Source organism: Cylas formicarius, unplaced genomic scaffold, assembly GCF_029955315.1.
Source record: "Cylas formicarius isolate icCylForm1 unplaced genomic scaffold, icCylForm1.1 PGA_scaffold_4__25_contigs__length_36172078, whole genome shotgun sequence".
Taxonomy (NCBI): domain Eukaryota; kingdom Metazoa; phylum Arthropoda; class Insecta; order Coleoptera; family Brentidae; genus Cylas; species Cylas formicarius.
In genome coordinates this window covers 17371489-17391789 of record NW_026844334.1, presented here as the reverse complement: position 1 = coordinate 17391789, position 20301 = coordinate 17371489, and the positions used below count along the sequence as shown (strand labels likewise).

The 20301-nt window shown below is 35.4% G+C and overlaps 1 protein-coding gene across 1 annotated transcript; it reads right to left on the bottom strand.

Annotated features, from left to right (window-relative positions):
* Window positions 1-8240: 8240 nt before the first annotated feature.
* LOC132701025 (toll-like receptor Tollo) lies at window positions 8241-12669 on the bottom strand. Its single transcript, XM_060668655.1, has one exon. The coding sequence runs from the start codon at window positions 12530-12532 to the stop codon at window positions 8570-8572; it is 3963 nt and encodes a 1320-aa protein (XP_060524638.1). The 5' UTR covers window positions 12533-12669; the 3' UTR covers window positions 8241-8569.
* Between the last annotated feature and the right edge of the window lie 7632 nt (window positions 12670-20301).

Here is a 20301-nt window from a genome sequence, read left to right as displayed (position 1 = left end):
TGTTTTTCGAGAATTTTGAATGAAATGAAAACTACTTATAGTTTTCCTACTCATATGTAAGAAAAATAGCAGATTGGTACTGCTTTTATTCATGAAATGCCCCGAGGATTCAATGGAATAAAACAACAAAAATTAACGAGAATGAAGCTCGAAACAACTAAATGTAGTTCAAGGTACTACATACGTTTAGGTGAGTTGATTTTAAATAAAACATATTTAAGAAATTGTGCAACCTTTCTAGGTAGTTCAAAATTTACACAAAAAAGTCTTATCTGGTTAACAAAGCCCGCAAAAGTTTTATGTAATTGAAATAATCGGAGCATTTATGTTTCAAAGTATTTTCTTCTCTTTTGTAGGAATATAAAACGGATCGGATAATCAATTAAGACATTAAGTAGCAGATAAAAGCGTTGCAGTGAAATAAGCGCTCATTGCAGAAAAATTTTCATGTCATTACTTAGTTTATGTCAATTTTTTAATTAATTTGTACGCCATCCGTTTAGTTTTTATGAAATTTGAAATAAAATAATAACTTGAACGTTTCGATTACTGAAAATGGAGCTGCACTAAATCCCTGTTGATCCGGACCTGCAATGGTCCGCTTAGTGGGCCGGTGTCAATAGCAATTCAGAACACCGTGAACAACGATCGATCCGAAACGTGTGTAAAAGAAATCCGTCGCCATGTTAAGAAATAATTAAAACTTACAAAGTTAAAGGCTGGTTTTTCGTAATTTCCGAGAACGCCGTTTTTTCGATTTCTATGGTTTTCGTTTCGCGGGCAGCGGCGAAGGAAAGTTCGCAGTAATTAGTTTTTTCGTGAGACCGGACAACCGTCGAAACTCGGTGACAGATAACTCTTAAGTGAAATAAATACTCAAATCCACTATTTTCCATATTTTATGTGGTTCCAATTAATGCTTTTATTTATTCGACAAATAGCTTAAAACCGCCGTGGGATTTCAAAAAGTTTAAACACAAATTAGTTCACCAAAAAAAAAACACACACAAAAACACAAACTTAATTATATTCACTAAAATTCTCACTCCTGATGCATGAAGTAAATGCTTTGGTGAGTTTCCAATATTGTTGATATTAATAAATTTTCAACGTGAAATGGATTAGGATGTGATTTTTGTGTTGGGTGAATAACTATATAGTGGCCTTTCTCTTTTCGATATAAAATTAAAAATAGCTTAGTCCAACAAACACTGCTTCGAATAATTCACTCCAGGATATACCAAAAATCGAAGATGAAATAAGTGAGACGCAATTCGAGTTTTGTTAAAATTTTGGAACCAGAGAGTAGTATCTAAATCCACGGTGCTGAGCATTTTTATCACCGCTTCAATATCTTCTTAATTTGTATTGAAAAATAATTAAGAAGCTTTACTTAGGCCATTTGGAGCGAAGCTAATCCTCAAGTGTATGTCGAAACACCGTTACAACCAGAAAAACTGACTGTTTGGTGCGCTTTATGGGCTGGTGGAATCATTGGTCCGTACTTCTTCAAAAACGATCACTCAATCGTGACCGGTATAAAGCTATGATTACTAACTCTTTCATTCCTGAATTGAATAACCATGATGTCCAGGAGATGTGGTTTCAACAAGACGGCGCAACATGTCACACAGGTCGTGTCACATTCGATTTATTGAAAGACACGTTTGGTGACCTCCTAATTTCACGTTTTGGACCTGTGAATTGGCCTCCAAGATCTTGCGATTTAACACCGTTAGACTACTTTCTGTGGGACTATGTAAAGTCATTGGTCTATGCGGATAAGCCATAAACGCTTAACCATTTCGAAGACAACATTCGCCGTGTTATCGCCGATATACGGCCACAAATGTTGGAAAAAGTCATCGAAAATTGGACGTCCAGATTGGACTACATGCGCGCCAGCCGTGGCGGTCATATATCAGAAATCATATTTAAAATGTAATGCCACAAGATTATCTTTCGGATAAATAAAATTCATGTCAATCGAATAATCCTTCGTTGCTTTATTCCAACTTAAAGTTCTATACATCGAAAAATAAACACCCCTTAGAAACAATTTACGGAGACGTCAGTATTAAGGAAGAATGTTATTAGAGATAAAAGCTGATTGACTCTAGCTGCAACAAAACCTACCTTGGCTTTGATGTTACGAAAACCAGGTATGTGAGCAACGAAATAGAAGTCGTATTTTTAACACTAAAATCATATTTATCCAACACTTTTCTTCGATGTAAAATTGAAAAAAAAATTAAAATGAACTTAAAATAGGGATAGACATATAGAAATCATAAACTACAAACGACGAAGATGAAATTTAGATGAAGATCATAGACGATTAATTACCGATTAACATATGATACTTTTCATGTGATAACCATCCATGCGGTTTAACATAATCAGTCTTGAAAATGCCAATTTATGGGTAAGTTATGCGGACATGGGTATAAAAAGTCATTGGTAACATGTTTCAAACCTGTTTGTGATTTGGGGTTGGTGAGTATCTAGCTTATTGAGTTCTACTAAATAAATTCCTTGAAAGCAATATTGGCGATACTGATACTTGTTCTTAGGTAAGTCGCAATCCTTTATTAGGTCTTGTGGGTAAATAACCAAATACAAAAGCAATTAATAGGCGCATGAAAACTGAAGCCTGAAAGTTTAATTACCGAAATCACATACGCAATAATTGCCTATAAATAATTGGCAAATAAATTCAATTCGTTTCGGTCTGTAATCTCGCCCGTCTAATTAATATTAATAATTGAATTCAGTTTACCGGTGCGGGTATTAAACATTGTATAAATCAGTTTAGTTAAACAATGGCCGCAATTTCATTACTTTGTTTACACAGTCCCGATATCGGAACACGTGGGCGGTGGCTGCATTTAACTAGTTTTTCAAGCTTATTTTTGCAGAGTTTTCATTTATCAAAAGCAAGTTTTGCGAAAAGAGAAACAGTTCCTGGAAAATAAGAAAAACGGGATTCTTTCAAACCAAAAAACGGCAAGCTTTACCAAAAAAAAAACAATTCTAGTATAATATGTTTAAAAGTTTTTCAAGAAAACCGTAATTCGCAACGTAAAGCTGTAAATCAAAATTTAATTCAACCCATGACGACCAACACGACGCAAAACAACAACAAAAAAGATGGAACTTGTCTGAAGTCCTTATACGTGGATGGTCGCCATTAGTTTCCTTTATCGTGCGCGAAACATTCTTCGTCTTCTTAAGCTGCTAAGATACATTGCAGTACCAAGTAAACTTTTTTTGGGGGGGGGGGGGGGGTTAACAGCCTTGCCACGAGCTTTAGAATTTATATACGAAGCGATTTAAAATTTGAGCGATAATTTCAGTAGAATTTTTAAAACATTAAAAAACTATAGAATAATCAGCATTATAAGTAATTTTACCATTAAGTTTAAAAATTTATTTTTAAATCAATTACAGCGAACGCTCTATAGAAGTAACCTCTCTATAAGCAACAAGCAACTTTTTTTAGTTCAACTGTTTTGTATATGCAATTTATTTTTTGAAAGTTAAATATTTCACTTAGGTTTAGGCCAAATCTGAAGTAAAATCCACGACAACATTTTAAAAAATTCTCATTTTATGATTGTAATTTAGTAGATACTGAAATTCCTGAAGTGAAAGTGAAACTACTTTTGTTGAAGAAAATGAAAAATGTTATAAATTCTTTTAATTTTTTGATAGAATCGGCAAAAGAAAAGGACGAACTCGGCAATGAGGTCCTTTTGTAATAAAGACTAAGAGAAAAAGCTGTCATGAACAAATATACGTAATTGTTAGATTGTAAGATTTATTAAAATTTGGTTGTCATTTTTTTAAATATAATTAATAACGCTTATATGATAATAATAATAATGATAATGATAATAATAATAAAAAAAATGATTCAAGCAATATCCAGAAATATTATATATTCAGCATACATTACACAGAATTTTCGAATGTAATTAACAGGATGGACGCCAAATTTTTTAAAACTATTTATAAAACTGGTAAGCTTTGGTTGTAGCAGGAGCATGTTAAATTTGATGAATTGTACCTATCCTACGCATGATCTAATTAGACGACAGCAATTTAACTATTTCTATATTTCAAATTAATATTATTAGGACAATCGTCGTAAGATAAGCCGGTATATATGTATATCTTACGATTTCTGTAATAACATTAGTAACATTGCATTCATATTGATATTATAAATGATTCTTGCCTGTTTAGTTAGTTGAATTTTTTTCTGTGGCCAGATAATTCAGTTTATTTAGTTGATTTTGACATTACCTTTTTTTTATTTAAAACGACTATTATAGCAAATCAAATTTCAACAAATGTTATAAATTGTTTAAGACAGGATAAAGAGTTTTATGTTCAACGCTGTGACCACCGGCCTTATTAAAATACCAGTTAATAATTTTTTTATAAAAAGAAATGTGTAAAAAGTTAACTCTAAATGTCTGATATTTCTGATCCAATACTGCGCAAATAAAGCATCGATGTGTGAATACAAATCTAGGAGATGCTAAATCAACGCATTTTATACTTTAACCCCACATGAAACAAATTCTTTCAGTGTACTTATTGGTTGACAATAATAATTATTTAATTATTAAAAATAGGTGCTTTTTTCTTATACTTCCTATACACATTGTCTTCCAAAACTTTCTGCTAGATTATATCTGCAACTTTATCCAATCATTATGTAGCAAACTAATGAGACGAAACCCATAAAAATAATTACTGTTTTTTATGGCTACGTAATCATCATCAAGTAAAATGTTTAAATTAGAATCAAATCAAATCTCGTGTGAGTGATTGCGATCAGTTTATGTTATTTTTGCAGAATTTCCCTAATTGATTACTTGGATTATTAGATTTCATCTAAGAATTTACTTGATCTAATGTTATCAAAGAACTGCTCGGTTGCGAAGATAAAGCGATCCAACTGTATATCGAATTGAAATCGTTGCCCCCGTAAATCTCCCCGTTGGCTCCATTATATATTTATGTTCATTACCGGGGATGTTACTGGCTGCACTTTGTCAGCGCCGCTTCCGCTACTTCGTTTCGTCAGATGTGAGAGATTGCGTTCTCAAATATCTCACGTCTGCCGCTAAACAAAAGTGTATGTAAAGAATGTAATTAGAAGTAAAGAAAGCGCAGTTAAACCTTATTACCGAGTAACATTTCGTACGCCATCGCTGTTTACGATCGCCATTGACGACGGCCAGATTGTAATCTAGTACGTACCACATGCCACTGGCATCGAGGACTAACTGAACAACTTCACAGAAATGTCAACAAACTCATTGAAAAACATATTCGCTCGGAATTGCTAACACGATCGCTGAAGTGAGGAGCTTCTGTTTTATACACACGATCGCGGGGATATTCTTTACGATTCTAGACAGGCATGCCGAGAGACAACGTAAAGAGAGAGAGAAGAAACAGCCCAAGGTGTAGAGAAAAATCGCATGCATAGATAGGGAAATATAACAAGTAAGATATAAGCACAAGTCCCCATAATTTTCCTCGAAATATTTTTACTGTGATCATATTTTAGTCGTAGCAAGATTAATGGCCATAGATTCGTAGCGAATAAGGGCAGTTGCATAGTTCGTTAGTTACCCCCACAAAACTTCCTGATTTATACGTTTTATGACGGAAGCGGAAAATTACTAACAAGGGGGATGAATTGCTGATATGGTATCTCGCGTGTCGGATATGTTTGAATCTCGGATTGCGCGGCCATAAATATAGCAAGGACGTTATTCGGATCGGTTCTATATTTAAGTAATTTCAATTACTAGAGTTCGAAGTAAATAGGAATAGAACTTAAAATAAAGTCATATTTAACCCTTCTGCTATTCAAATATTTTTGATATTTGCAAAACAATTTTTTAGCGAAAGGAATTGTCTCTTCTTGACTAGTTCAATGCTATAATGTTTTTTGTCTTGAATTATTATAATTTGGGAGCCATGTTTAGGAATAAATCTAACCTAAATAGTTAACCTTTAATAAAATCATATAACATATAACCTTAAATGATTTAACCCATATTATCCCAAGCATAAAACAAATTAAAAAATACTTTTTTGCTCTGAAAAGAATACATTACATGTGTCAAAACAAAATAAAAACTCGAAATATACAAAAAAATACTGGTGCATAAACGAACCACTAGGAAAAAACATTAAATAATGTTTTCGGGTACATAAGATTTTTTTGATTAATTGTTTTATCAGTTTTTAAAAATCCCAAAGCAATGTAAGATTTTAAATCAAATAAATCACTTCGCCATCAAAGAACATAAAAAATATTTCAAGCGAAGTTTTTCCAGAAAGCCTCTTTTTTAGTACCTCATATGATAGAAATTCATCGGATATAGGTGTGTGAGTGAGTACATTGACCTTTCTTCCATTTGACAGTAGAAGCAAGCCTGTCGTTTGTAGAAAGCATACTTCTTCTTTTAAATTCCAGGGTTTCATCATATGATGCGTCCTATTCAGGTTCAGCAGTTGATGAATTACAGGACTGTTGAAGGACAGCTGTATCATTCGGTGTACGTAACTCGAAAGTTCCAACTATATCAGTTGGTTAGTTCATATCTTCTTCGTCAGTGAAGGTATTCACGTCGGGTGGAATATAGACCGCGTCAATATATTCAGTAAATATTTTTTCAGGTTGTTTTTAGCATAAATTTACAAGGAATGGAATGCCACAATACATAAGAAATCGTAAATCCAAATAATACTTATGACTTTCATTGTTATTGCCCTCATCCATCGCGATCTCCTTCATAGCCGCCCCTAATTCCTTTTGAGTCAAAAACCTCGGAAATGCCATATTTTACGAACTGTAACGTTCGTAAAACTACTACTAAAGAACACGCTAATTGTTGGATGTTTATTCTACATGAGTTAACTTGTCTAAACTTGCAATAACAAAGTTTTGTTTCACAGATAAAACCAGTGGTGCATTCACGCACCAGTAAATATTTTCAAAAAATAAAGCATAATCAATATCGTACTTCCAATGTATGTTTTCTGCGATGTAATCTACATTCTATACACTTAACAAAAATGGCAATACAAATCCAAGATATTTTTTTTACTATTCTGGATTTACTTGAAAATGTGATACAAATGTATGTACCGTTTTCGTTAACTTTTGAAGTCATGTATAAGATCTTTCCTTTACACATAAATTAGTGATTTCTACGGTTTTATGTCCTTTAGTAGTGATAATAATAAAATTTCTAAATGGATGTGCAAAAATATTTCCTGGATGTGACAAAAATAATCATAGAATATAAATATTCAAACGTTGTTTTTCTAATGGTTGTAATAATTTAAAGCTATGAAATTGTCTGGTTATACGAAACTTTAAATTTTAGTATTAAAATGAAGATCTTTTCTTCGACATTATTTTATTCCTTCTTTTTTCGCTTAATAAATAAACACTTGTTTTACTGTAATATACAAAAACGATGCAATTTAAACACATGAAGTATCTAGCATTCGCTTAATAAAGCAACTATATATAAATAACTTGTACTTAAAAAATACCATTAGTATAAAATTTTATTGTTTACTGCGTTAATCTGTCATTTAACCTCATTTAGTTCAAAAGTTTTACAAAATTTATTTATTGCTTCCTAGTGCGGTATTTCCTTTAAGAAATCTCGCCTAATAATCAGTTTTCTTTTTTTTTATTCGATTTTAAAACACCCTAAATCATTTTAATTTTAAAATTGCTTGGCAATTATTTCAGTGTATATAGGTACAAAAGTCATTTCATGTCTAAATAAAAGACCATACAGTATTTTATCTCTAAGTACACTCTCCACCGGCGGACTATTAATGAAAGACCCCGAAGCTGGCGAAAAACAGATGGTGCTAACTCACCCGGCACTGTGTGGACTTTTCGCTTTCTGCATAATGAAAAACAGAACTTCGAAGGAAATCATTTAGTTCGTTATTGCTTTGTATATTTGCAGCTATTAGTTTAATTAATTTAGTTAACGAACGCGTGTTATTATTATACTGTTCTCTAACAATGAATAATAGCAGGCATTACCTTGTATTATTTTGTGATTAATTACGTGTAATTATAGCGATTTGCAAAAACGCCGAAAGAATGAAAGTTAAGGCATAAAGTTGAAAAAATACTACTGTAACATTGTTTAAAAAAGATTTTAATTCATAAATTATCGAATATCAATGTACAGTATTTATATAACAGTCTTTAGTAAAATCGGAAAATCATTACATAGAAATATTTACAGAGTCAATTAAAATTAATGACTAATAAGCGTTCATCAATTTGGTACACTCAATGTACTGTGTATAGTTATAATCTCTGACGATATTTACAAAATATATACATAAATAAATATTACACAGTAATCATTTTATCAGCTACCGAAAAATTTGAGATTCTTTTGCAACATCCATATAATATAGCAATATAATAAATCTCAAGATATAAAATCTTAGCGAAACAAGTTGAAACAGCCTTCGAAAATAGTAATCACCGCCCATTTTAAACAAAGTACGTCCTCGACTGGGGCTGGGAGTCGGGTATCGTGGAGTACACATGATGGGGATGTTCTGATCTGCAAGGGGGATACTGACTGTACTGAGGAGGCCTGCCGTTGATCGAAACGTAGCTGTGGTTTAGCTGCTCGGAACCATAATGCTGACTGCTGGCGCTGGAACCCGCTTCATCCTCGGTACTCCTAGCCGATTCCCCCGAAACGTAAGTGCTCTGCGTGGGCGTCGGCGTCAGCGTTGTGGTGTGAACCCCAGGCATAGCTTGATACTTGTACCAAGAGTCGTGTACAACGGGAGTAGCGCAATACCTAGGCGCCGGTTTGCATCTAATCTCTCCTTGCTTCTTTTGACGTCTCACCGATTGATTGTTGGTCACGTCTGGCATGGCATAACGTAGCTTTTCCCAGAATCGGCGCTCGCCCCATCTGGTAACGGTGCAAGCCCGCAACAACGCCCTTAGTTCTGGATCCATCGGCTCCAATGGATCGCCGCTGAGCACGCAAATCAAACGTTGCCTGAACGTGGTGCGCAGTGCTGCCTGCAAGGCTGTTCTGAACTCCGGTTTGGACCATTCGTTACTTATTAGGGAAGGCGAAACCACAAATAACACCCTCCGGGACGCATCGGCGGCGCCGACCATGGCGTCGGTAAGAAACGAGACGCCACTGATGAGATGCAGATCTCTGTAATGCAAACATAAGGTGTGGCCCGTCTGTTCCAGTTCGGACGCGATTATTTTCGACGCTAGGTCATCGTCTTTGAGACTGTATACCACGTAACAATCGTAGAGTTTATCACGGTCGTCATCGTCGACACGCACGCTCGATATGTCCTGAAAAATACGTACACCGTATTTGGAATGGGCCCACAGACGCACTTCTTGCCGAAACACGAACACTATCGCGACGAGCAGACAGACGATAATGACCGAGACGAGGGTGGCGGCTAGGAGCGGCACAAAGCTACCTCCAAACAACTGATTGTTCTTGATAATTTTATTTTGAACTACCGAAGTGGCGATAGCGTTCTCTAAATCTTCGCAGCGAGTCATAGCTACGGCTACTGTATCCGAATCCCCGGTGCACAGCATTTTCGACGAGTCGGTACCCGATGTTCGTATCCAGGAAGCGAGGCGACTTAGCGAGTCACAGTCGCACGACCATTTGTTCCCGTTAACGGTCACTCGGGGGTGGTAATCCAATTTTTCCTGTGTGAGCTGCAGAGGGGCGAAATCCGTTATTTTGTTCTCGTCCAAGTTAAGGACTTGAAGTTTGCTCATATTACGAAATGTCTGGTTGCCAACAAACTCTATTTTATTGTGGTCCAAGTAGAGTTCGTTTATATTGTTCAACTCGTTGAATTCGAAACCTCTCAATTCCTCTAGTTCGTTGTTCTCTATGTGCAGTACTTTCAACGAGGTGACGCCGTTGAATGTTCTGTTGTGCAAAGCTTTCACGTTGCTGTTGTTTAAATATAAAATTTCAAGTTTCTTTTTGCCGATGAAAACGTGGCTGCCTAGTTCGCCTAAGTCGTTCCCGTCGAGGTAAATCTCGGTGGCGTCCATAGGAATTTTTTCAGGGACCGTGTTGTATCCTGCGTTGCTACAGTCCACCACGTTGGACGACCACAAATGATCGTGGTAGCATGAACATCGGTCGGGACAAGTCATCTCGCAGTCACAGGCATCGAAGTCGCAGCAGTGGCACAGCGCGAAGCAATGGGTTTGGTATTGACACAAGAAGTTGGACGGCTTCAGCTTGAGCAAAGGCTGCGGTGGAGAGCCTCTTGAATGTGCCAACTCGCATTTTACGTCGTCTAGATCCAAAACTTGCGGGTACTGCCTCTGATTACTCAAGTGGTTGATCCTAAGCAACCACTCCATCTTGCAGTCACAATAAAAAGGATTTCCACCTATATAAAACTGGGGCAAGTCTCTGTCGTCAAGCACAGGAGTTAAACTTAGTGCCGCTAAGTCTAAGTATTTAATTTTGTTCCCATACAAAACCACCTTCTCCAATCTATTCTTGTTAATAAAAGTGTTAGGGGCTAATTCCGTAAGTATGTTGTTTTGCAGATACAGAGTTTCCACGCTATCCGGTACGGAGTTGCCGTCGAGACGAGTGATCAAATTGAAGCTCACATCTAGCATTTTGATGCTGAGCATGTTCGTCATGTCGTAATAATTTCCAAGTTCGGGAATTTTGTTGCTGTGCATGTCCAGCCATTCCAAACTGACAGGCAGGTGGCTAAAATCGAACCAGTGAAGGCGGTTTGCGGATACGTTCAGCCACACCAAACTCTGTAAATTGGTAAATACGCCGCTTATGTCACCGAGCTCGTTCGAATCTAGTCTGATTGCTTTTAAAGTTGGATTGCTCGAAAATGCACTTTGCTCGACGTATCGGATCCTATTCGAAGCGAGATTTAACACTTGCAACAACGGGAGCGTGGAAAAAGTGTCTCTCGATATATTCACTATGTGATTATCGACTAGCCTTAAGCCATAAAGCAGGTCTAGGCCTTCAAACGATGCGTTCGTAACCGATTCGATATGGTTCTTACCCAAATCAAGCGTCTTTAGGAACCTTAACTGGCCTATACCGGCGGGAACGCCGCCTAAAAGGTTACCATTCAAACCCAGGTCCTGCAGATTCGTCACGTTTTCGAAGGCTTTCGGGTGGATGTATTCAATTTCATTAGAATCTATTAGCAGCTGATTTAGTGCGTACATACCGCCGAAATGGTACGATTCGATGCGCACGATTTTGTTGTGGGACAATGTCAGTCCATGTAAATTTTTTAATTCCTGAAAAGCTCCCTCGGCGATGGTAGTGATAATGTTATGTTCGAGATTTAACATTTGTAAGGTGTACAGGTCGTGGAATAGGTTGCCGTCGATCCTGGAGAGTTGGTTGTTGCTCAGATTTAGAATCACCAGGCGCACGAGTCCCGAAAACGTGTCCCTGTTTACCCAACGGCTCGTAAGCTCATTGTTGGATAGGTCAAGGACCCGCAGCTGATCCAATCCTTCCAGCAATCCGGGAGCGAGGACGCTTAGCGAATTATTGTGCAGGTAGAGGTGCGTTAAATCTCGAGACGATTGGAATAATTCTGGTGGCAACGCTACTAAACAATTGCTGGATAAATTGACGGTCCTTAAAGCATTCAGGCCGACGAAGGCTCTGTCTGCGAGGGTGGAAATGGCGTTTTCTTGAAGAAACAGGGATTCCAGGCTGCGTAACGCCGAAAATCCATTATCTGGGAGAGATATTATATCGTTGTCGGATAAATCGAGCACTTCCAATCCGTTGACACAAGCGCGACCGGGAGCCAGAGGCCCCTTGCCCCAGTCTGATAATCCCAAAGTGGAAATATCTTGAAGTTTGTTCTTGGTCAAATTGAGACGTGTCAGGCTATAGAGGGGACAAAACAATTCTTGGGGAGTGTTCCAAATATTGTTGTCGGCGAGGTCCAAGCTCCTAATTTCACTCATGCCCCTAAAACTTTCCGGATGTAGTTCCAGTGCCATGGCCGACCATTCGGAGTTGTGCGACCGCAAAGAGAAACGACGTAAATGCCTGAGGGAAGACATCGCGGCGGCGGGTATGTGTCTCACCTTGCAATTTTCGATTCTAAGATCTTTGAGTTTTTTTAGAGACGCTAAAAAGGCGCCCTGTCTCGTTTCGAGCGTGCTTTCGAAAAATAAAGCGTCGTTGCATTCCAGCACGAGGATAGTCACGCGATCGGCATGCGATTGCGTTAAATTTCCAATAAGTGATTCGGCAGCATTTATAGTCCTAATTTGACAGTAGAGCACTGGTTCTTCTACGTTCTCGCCATCTTGCAACGGTTGAATCTGCCACTCGCAACCTCGCGGCGCGAGTTCCATACTCGTCAAACTTCTACCACTCACTATCACGAAAACAGCGCTCAATACCGTCAACGTAATCATGACTGTTATCAAAAATTACAAGCGATCACAAAAACATCACAACATCATAGAACTTTGTAGAGAGAACGACCGTTATTTTCACGACTATATCAGAGGGGAGATTATTTCGACGCGACTCTCACAACCGCCGAGTTCCCTACGACTGTCGTGCGGAAGACTGTTGCTTGGCGGTGGCGGAGTTGTAAGCTTGGTAAGCTCCGCCTCGTCGGACCCCACCACAGCCAAATATCAGGATCGCAGAGGCCTGTGAATGGAGGGCGTCACGTGGCCTTTGGAAAATTATAACAATGTGCAAATTGCAATACAGGTCCCCCACTTAGTTGGGTTTTTTCCCGTCTTGTGGTCGGTTTTGATTAGGACGTGAGGCCGTTCGGCAAATGAATGCCATTTTATTGTTTGTTTATTGGCGATCTACAGACCAGTTATTAGGTGTCTAAAAAATCACATTTCCTTCGGCCAGCGTGCTAAGTAGTATTGCAGTTGCATTTCCTTGTTTATGACGACAAAACAAAAATATTTTTCGTGATGTACTTGGTCAGTTTTATTAATTTTTTTTTATGCATTGCATTAAGTTACAAGAATTTGCAGGGCGGCCCGTTTACCTTGGGACCAGGGCCAGCCAAACCCTCAGTCAGTCCGCGCCCTGGTCTTTTGACGAGGAAAATAGTTTAACAATATAAGTAATTAAAATTAATTAATAAATTTGCAACTCATTGTCCGATCTCGCTGAAAATAAAATAAATATGAACTGTGGTACATAGGTTAGATGAAACTAAATGAATTGTGTAATTCCCTTAACTACAAGTTCGTATAAAAAAATCGTTTCAATTATAGATATTATTATTGCATATTCGACTCAACACAAACCGACGCAGGAGGAATGCAGAAGTTTTATAACAAGTACTACAGTAGCATGTGGAAGTTTCTTTGAAAAATTTACGTATATAAATGTTTTTTTTTTTTATTTTCGCTAAGAAATAAAAAATGTGTCTCCTAAAATGCTTTATTTAGAGACTACCTTACCATAATAATTTTGTTTCATAAAATATTATCTATGGTATTACATTTTTGGATCATTTTTTAAAATTTTTCCGTAAAAGAAAAATTAAATACTCGGTTGATTTCTTGTTGAAAAGGTTCTATTAAAAAAATATTTACATTTTTTGGGTAATAATAAAAATACGAGATGACGAGATCATTTTACAATTTTATCTTTTTTTGCCATTAATAAATACGGCAAGATTCACTCCGAATGTCTATTCCAAAAATTTGTAGTTTTTAATTCAATAATTTTGGATTATATAAAAGTTTTTTAAACACTATGTTAATCAAACAATAAAAAAAATTAAGATCGGTCTTAAATTTTATTATTTCCTGATTATCACACTGTTTAAAAAAGGTCGTAGTTAATTTAAAAGCTATATGGTTTATTTAAAAGGAAACAATTATCTAAACCACCATATTTCGAAAATTTAAAAAATATAGAACTTTATATAATTGTAGATCATATAAGATTATAGTAACAGTTTTTGTTCATTGCAAACCAATGTTTTTTTTCTTGATCATCGTTTTATTTTTCATTTTATTTTATCAACTCGTTTTAGCAATTCTCAAAATTACAAAATTTAATAAAAAAATCCCTTTTTACAAAAAGGTCGGTCCAAATGCAATTTTTGACAAAGTATATCTTGGGACAAACTTCATAAATAGATAGATAAATAAAAATAAAATATAAAAATGATGTTATTGATAGAACAACAACAAAGTTTTTATGTTCTTTCACACTGTCTGTATTACTTGGAAATTCAATGAAAAGATTTCCATTACAGAGAAGTGTTCGTGTTAGATTCAATAAGATTGGTTATCGAAATGCCTGTGGAATGTAAAAGTATATATCGGTTTGCGGTTAAATACGCTGTGTTAAAAATTTCGCCAAAATACAAAAAGTTTGAAAAAATATGTGCGTGCTTATTAATATATAGATATGTCATAGTTGCAAAACTTTTTTTCAAACTTGGATACAATGTGTATCCTTATGGACTTATTATATATGGACTAGTAAAACTAAAATTACCGCAAAATCAAAGATTCAAATATTATATGAACAACAAAAATGTTGCTGTGATTATGATTATTATTTATATTATTTTATTCCTTCCTTATATACAAGGTTTTATTAAGTTATTATAACTACTTCCATCCATCCATTTATATATATATATATATATATATATATATATATATATATATATATATATATATATATATATATATATATATATATATATATATATATATATATATATATATATATATATATATATGAAATAAAGCTTTTGCTATAATTAACAGAAATCGTAGATTCCTGTGGTAGATATTAGCCTCAATTAAGTTGAACAAAGTATTTCTGTATGAAATTTTGGGATTCTTTTTTTTGAATATTAGTCAATTGAAATGTAGATTGCAGAGGGTACTCTCTGGATAAAAAAAAGCTTTCTTTACTGTTGTGTACCTTAAGAAGAATTTTACTTGGAAACTCTGTATTTAAATTCAGCTGCATAATTTCTTTAATATATCGCCCTGTACTAATTTAGATTGGATATTTTAAAAGCTGCGAACTCAGACGACGGACTCTTTCTTCAATTTTTTCGACCAACTTAGTATAAAATTTAACGGAGATTCATTTAATTTTAAATTTCTTCCATGAAAATTTCAAATAGCGTCGTTTCGAGTTATGGCCAAAAGAAAATGAATAATTTTAAAGCGGTATGCGGATAAGGAGAAAAGAAAATTTGCTAACAAACCGCAAACGAAATTCTTCCAACGAAGTTAGAAAGAAATTTCGTCTTTATGTCATTAACCCTACTTTGTCGCAGAACCAGAATGATTGGATGAATTTATAAAATGCAAAATCTATTAACAGTTCATTGGTTAGTTTTAACTTGTATTTGTTATATATAGTAAATGTCAGTTATGAAGAAGTAAATAAAAAATATGCCAAAGTCAACCGCTTATGCTATTCTGATAGCCAGCTAGATACTCATCATGGGTTAGTTTGGATTTTCGAACAAACTTCTGCAACAAAATCTTAAATTTGTCCTTAAATTCAATGTTTGTAAGTATACTTTTCTTTTAGCATTATTTTAAAGGAAAAAAAAGAAAGAACGGTATAGCAATATTCACCCTTATAGTTAGTTGAGCAGCTATATTATTCGATAAATACATATTTATCTTTTTCCCTCTTTAATATTTTTGTGGTTTCAGTGATATGCCTCCAAAATGGTGCCCATTTTCTAACAATAATATATAATAATATAAAACTATCCTTCGGATGTCAGGAGCCGTCACGCTTGCTATGCTTTTTAGACTGCTCTACATGTAACAAGTTTTTATTATCAATCTTGTTTCGCGATCGAACATCGCTGTTCCAACAAAAAGACTTGACAGACGTTTCCGTGTGCTCACAAAGATGAATCCCCTAGTTTCAAGACAAGATTAAAATCTCCTCCGCGCGCGAAATGCACTTCTTGTATATTGATGTCAAACGTCAATTCAAGTTTATAACGTTGGTATAAAAATTATAATTGAATATGATTTATCGCTTTGTAAAAGCAACAGGTTGCAGATTGTCCGAGTTTTGATTTCCTTTTGTTATCTACTACCGCGCTTTTGCATACGTAGTTGTTTTGAATTGATTTTTTGATAATTTTAGATCTCCAACGAGTTTTGCAGCCAATTTATTTCAAGATTTGACAAAGAACATTGAGAAATTTTATTAGCATTCGAAACGAAATTTCCCACGAGCTTGCCATCTATCGGAGGGTAGCCGTATTACTTAGGTGAAAGTTTAATTTGAAACTACAATTATTGACGGAAAACTATTTTTCTCGCCGCTAACCAAAGAGGGCAATCTAAACAATCTTCTTTAACTTTTAAGAGCTCTACGAAAACTAAAAATTAAAATGAGTTTTGTATTTTTCGCAAGATGTCACGACATCTGTGTAAATTTACTTAAGAAGTTTTGGGAGGAAATGGTTTCGGACTGGCTGCTGATTTTGTATTTTGAAATGTGTGTAAATAAAGTCGTTTAGTAGTTTCGGTTAGTTTCTTAATGCGCAATTGCATTTTAAAGAATTTCCTGTATTTCCCAATTATTTCGTTATGAGAAATAACGTTAATATTGTTAAATTTGTGTAATCCGTTAATGATAATAAAGGTAGGGATCAAACCTTTCCTCTAATATTAAAAATATTATTATTATTATAATGTTAACAGAAACGAATCAAACGGTTTCTTAGCGCCATCTGTCCTTGTAGTTTGCAACGAAACCCAGTTAATAAGACGCGTTCGGGCTTGCCGGTGGTAAGATGCTAAGAGAATACATTAGATAATACGACCTCCTTGCCACAGATGGCGCGGTCCTTCAAATGAGACATTTTTAAGAAGTTTTACAAATTCCGGGCTCTTTGAACTGAAAGGTAGTTATCGTACTTTACTAATTTATGTTGTAATGACACCAGATAATGACTTATGCAACAAAGCATTAATGTTATTAAACATTTTCTCATGAACTCAATTTTGTTTAATTTTAGAGTGTCAAACTACAGCCTTCATATTAAATTTATCTATTATACCGGGTGACACAAGAAAATGGGAACACCCTGTAACTTTTAAACGGTTTAGCGGAAAGGACCTTAACTGTTGTATTTCCTTTTGCATTTTGTGTTTATGAGATTGTTCTAGGCTGAATAGCAACATTTTTCTCAATACCTTCATTATTTAAATTTGTAAATTGTATTCTAGCGGCTGTGGCAACAAATACTTATGGAAGTGACTGATGATGGGAAAAATTCTCAATAAAACTTTTCCTTTAGTGCGGATATATTTTTTAAAACCGGCACTTTGAACTTTACTTTTCAAATTATTTGCAAAACGTTATTGTTAAAATTGAGAAATCTCACGAAAGCGCCGTCTAAAAAAAGAACGATATGTTTAGAAAAATTATTTTAAAGTAGAGTATATACCCATACATACAATGTTTTTACTGCTTTCTCCGTATCGGAAAAGCATACAAACTTTTCACCAGAATAATACACTTCCAATAGTTCAAACGATCTTTCCACTGCACGAGCTTGCATACGAGAAGAATATCAACTTTTTTTCCATGATAATCCAAATCAATAACCAGGCAAAAGTAAACCAACTGTCAAAATCGTTGAGAATAATAAATAAAAAAATATTTATAAATCATTATAATTATAGTGATGGGTAGATAATTGAGATATTAAGTATTTTAAGATTGAGTAAATAAAAACTTATATAGAAGTAGAATAATATGAAAATGGATAAATTTTAATAAATATTATTATGTAAAAACTCCAGTGAAACAATGTGGGTAACTATTAATATATTACCTTTCCCGTAAGGGCTTTTATAGACTATTAATAGATATACCTGTTTTCCCTTCGAAACAGCTCTCAACTGTCGTCGTCGTAAGTAAAACCAGTTTATTATTCTTCTGATGCTGTCTCGTCTCATTTGTTATAGTTTCTCTTCTACTTGCATTTCTTTTTGGTGACCTGATGGGGCCGTGTTTATCCTCGTGCATATTGTTGCCCGTACTACTCCAGTCATATTCAAACAAATTTAGACCATTTTTGCAACTCTGATTGTTGAGTTTTGGTGGGGAAGAGCTTTGAACAAATTAAGAATAATAATTTTCTCATTTTTCGCATTTCTCAGCAACAAATTCAGCACTAGCCATTTTCAAGAACGAACTTTGCCAACAACTGCCGGAAGGAAACTATAATCAACACTAAGGCACGGGTAGGCCAAAAACCTGCACGTCCACCTGCCACTCTCGGGACCCTTGACAATCATCATGGGTACAATACTATGCGTGTGAGCGCTAAGTTGTATAGTTCATTAAGAGACAGAGCATCGATACAATTTCAAAAACCAAATAAAAAAAAAAACAAAAAGTATTAGGAAAATATTTCTATTCTATTTCTGTTATGCATAGAATAATCCCTGGAATCCAAACATTTAAAAAATATATACGGAGTGCTATTTAAAATTTAAGGCATAGAAGTATTTCCATTCGTTTTATTGTGTTGAAAAATTTCACGTTTGGCCTGGATTAAGCTCCCAAATTTCAAATCGCTCCGTCAATCCTTTGAGAAATTATAGAGTGTTCCCACTTTGTTTTTCGACCCGGTATATACCTATATAGTATTGATCTTCACTACAAAATCTAATAGAACATTTGGTAGCATATTATCTGTGGCTAAGGTGGCGCTATCTCCTAATTAATTAACGCCATATTGAGTACATAAGGAGGTTATATTTAAAATTTAATAATTTTTTTTGCCTACCACTAATAAAATTTCCAAAACAAGTTACGGAAGTAGACATTTGGCAGTAATGCTGTGATTTCATATTTGCGAAATGCGTAAGAATAATTTCAAAAAATGTTTTAAATTTTGACCATGTAAATTTAACGTTCTTCTGATTTCTTTCGTAGTTTGGTTGACACGTAAAATATTACGGAATTTTGCACGGACGTTTTCCGAATTCTTCAGCGGAACTGCACCGCATAATACATCATCAAACTGTCACTTCTTTGACGCAGACCCCCGCGGGTGATTATTCTTCGTAATTTGGAAAGAAATCCGCGTCGGTTTAAAACCACCCCGGGAGTTTTCTTACCCCAAAAACGACCATTAATATCCGTTACGGATGCTGGAAAAAGCGCTAATACCTTTTCGCGTCGTGTCCGCTTAACAAGGAAAACGCTCATTCCGCTAGTTTTCTCTCGCAATAAAACACCGGACCACTCGAAACCCGGAAAATACAAAGCGACCCTTAAAGGTAAATTTAGCACCGCTTTAAAATGTATTTTCCGAATCCCGTGCGGCGGGCAACTACGTGCCTCGAATGAGCGTGGAAAAACATTCGCCTTGATATATTATATCTTCCTCTTACGGAGTGTCGAATTATTCTTTGGTCATAGGAGGTCGACATTCGCTGGGATATTATATTCCAGCCAAATAAATAACTAGAAAATAGGAATGGAAAACAAAGAATAATCGCTTAGGACGAAACCAAGTAAGAAATCTATTTATCAAACACATACCACAAGTTGTATCTCCTATTAACTTGCATTGTACTTACTTTAAGATCATTTACTTAGGGTAGAGGTTAAATTATATATCATGGCGACTGACAGTTCGGCAAATAAGTCAGCATTCTTAAGGCAGTATTTTTTCGAAATATGTCCAGATCTCATTAAATCTTCAGGAAAGGAGTTGTGGAGGTCGCAATTTAAAAAGAAAATGGCCCAAAGTGCAAGTTAGTGGGTGAAATGTAGAGGCATTTACCATTTCTACGAAAATATGTGATAGTGATGCGACTATATTATCTAACAGGTAAATGGGGCAAATCAAGGAAACGCCACACATTAGGTTACATTAGCATGTCGGGGGATGTTTTCAGTCACCGTATTGGTATGTGGTCTGGTTTTCCAGTCTAAAAGAAATTAGAGATGACCTGGTTGAAAGTTTTATGGCATCTCAAATCATAAACCTCTACTAATCATAATTAATTAGAGAAATGAATCTTTTTGGGCCGATTATTTCACGACCAGAGCTCACATATAAAGACGTGCCTTGTCACTTTAAACGACCTGATTCCACCACTGTTGTTAGCACACTGCCAGACGTAACTGTTTATAACTATTGGTTGATCATGATGATTACTTCTATTTCCAT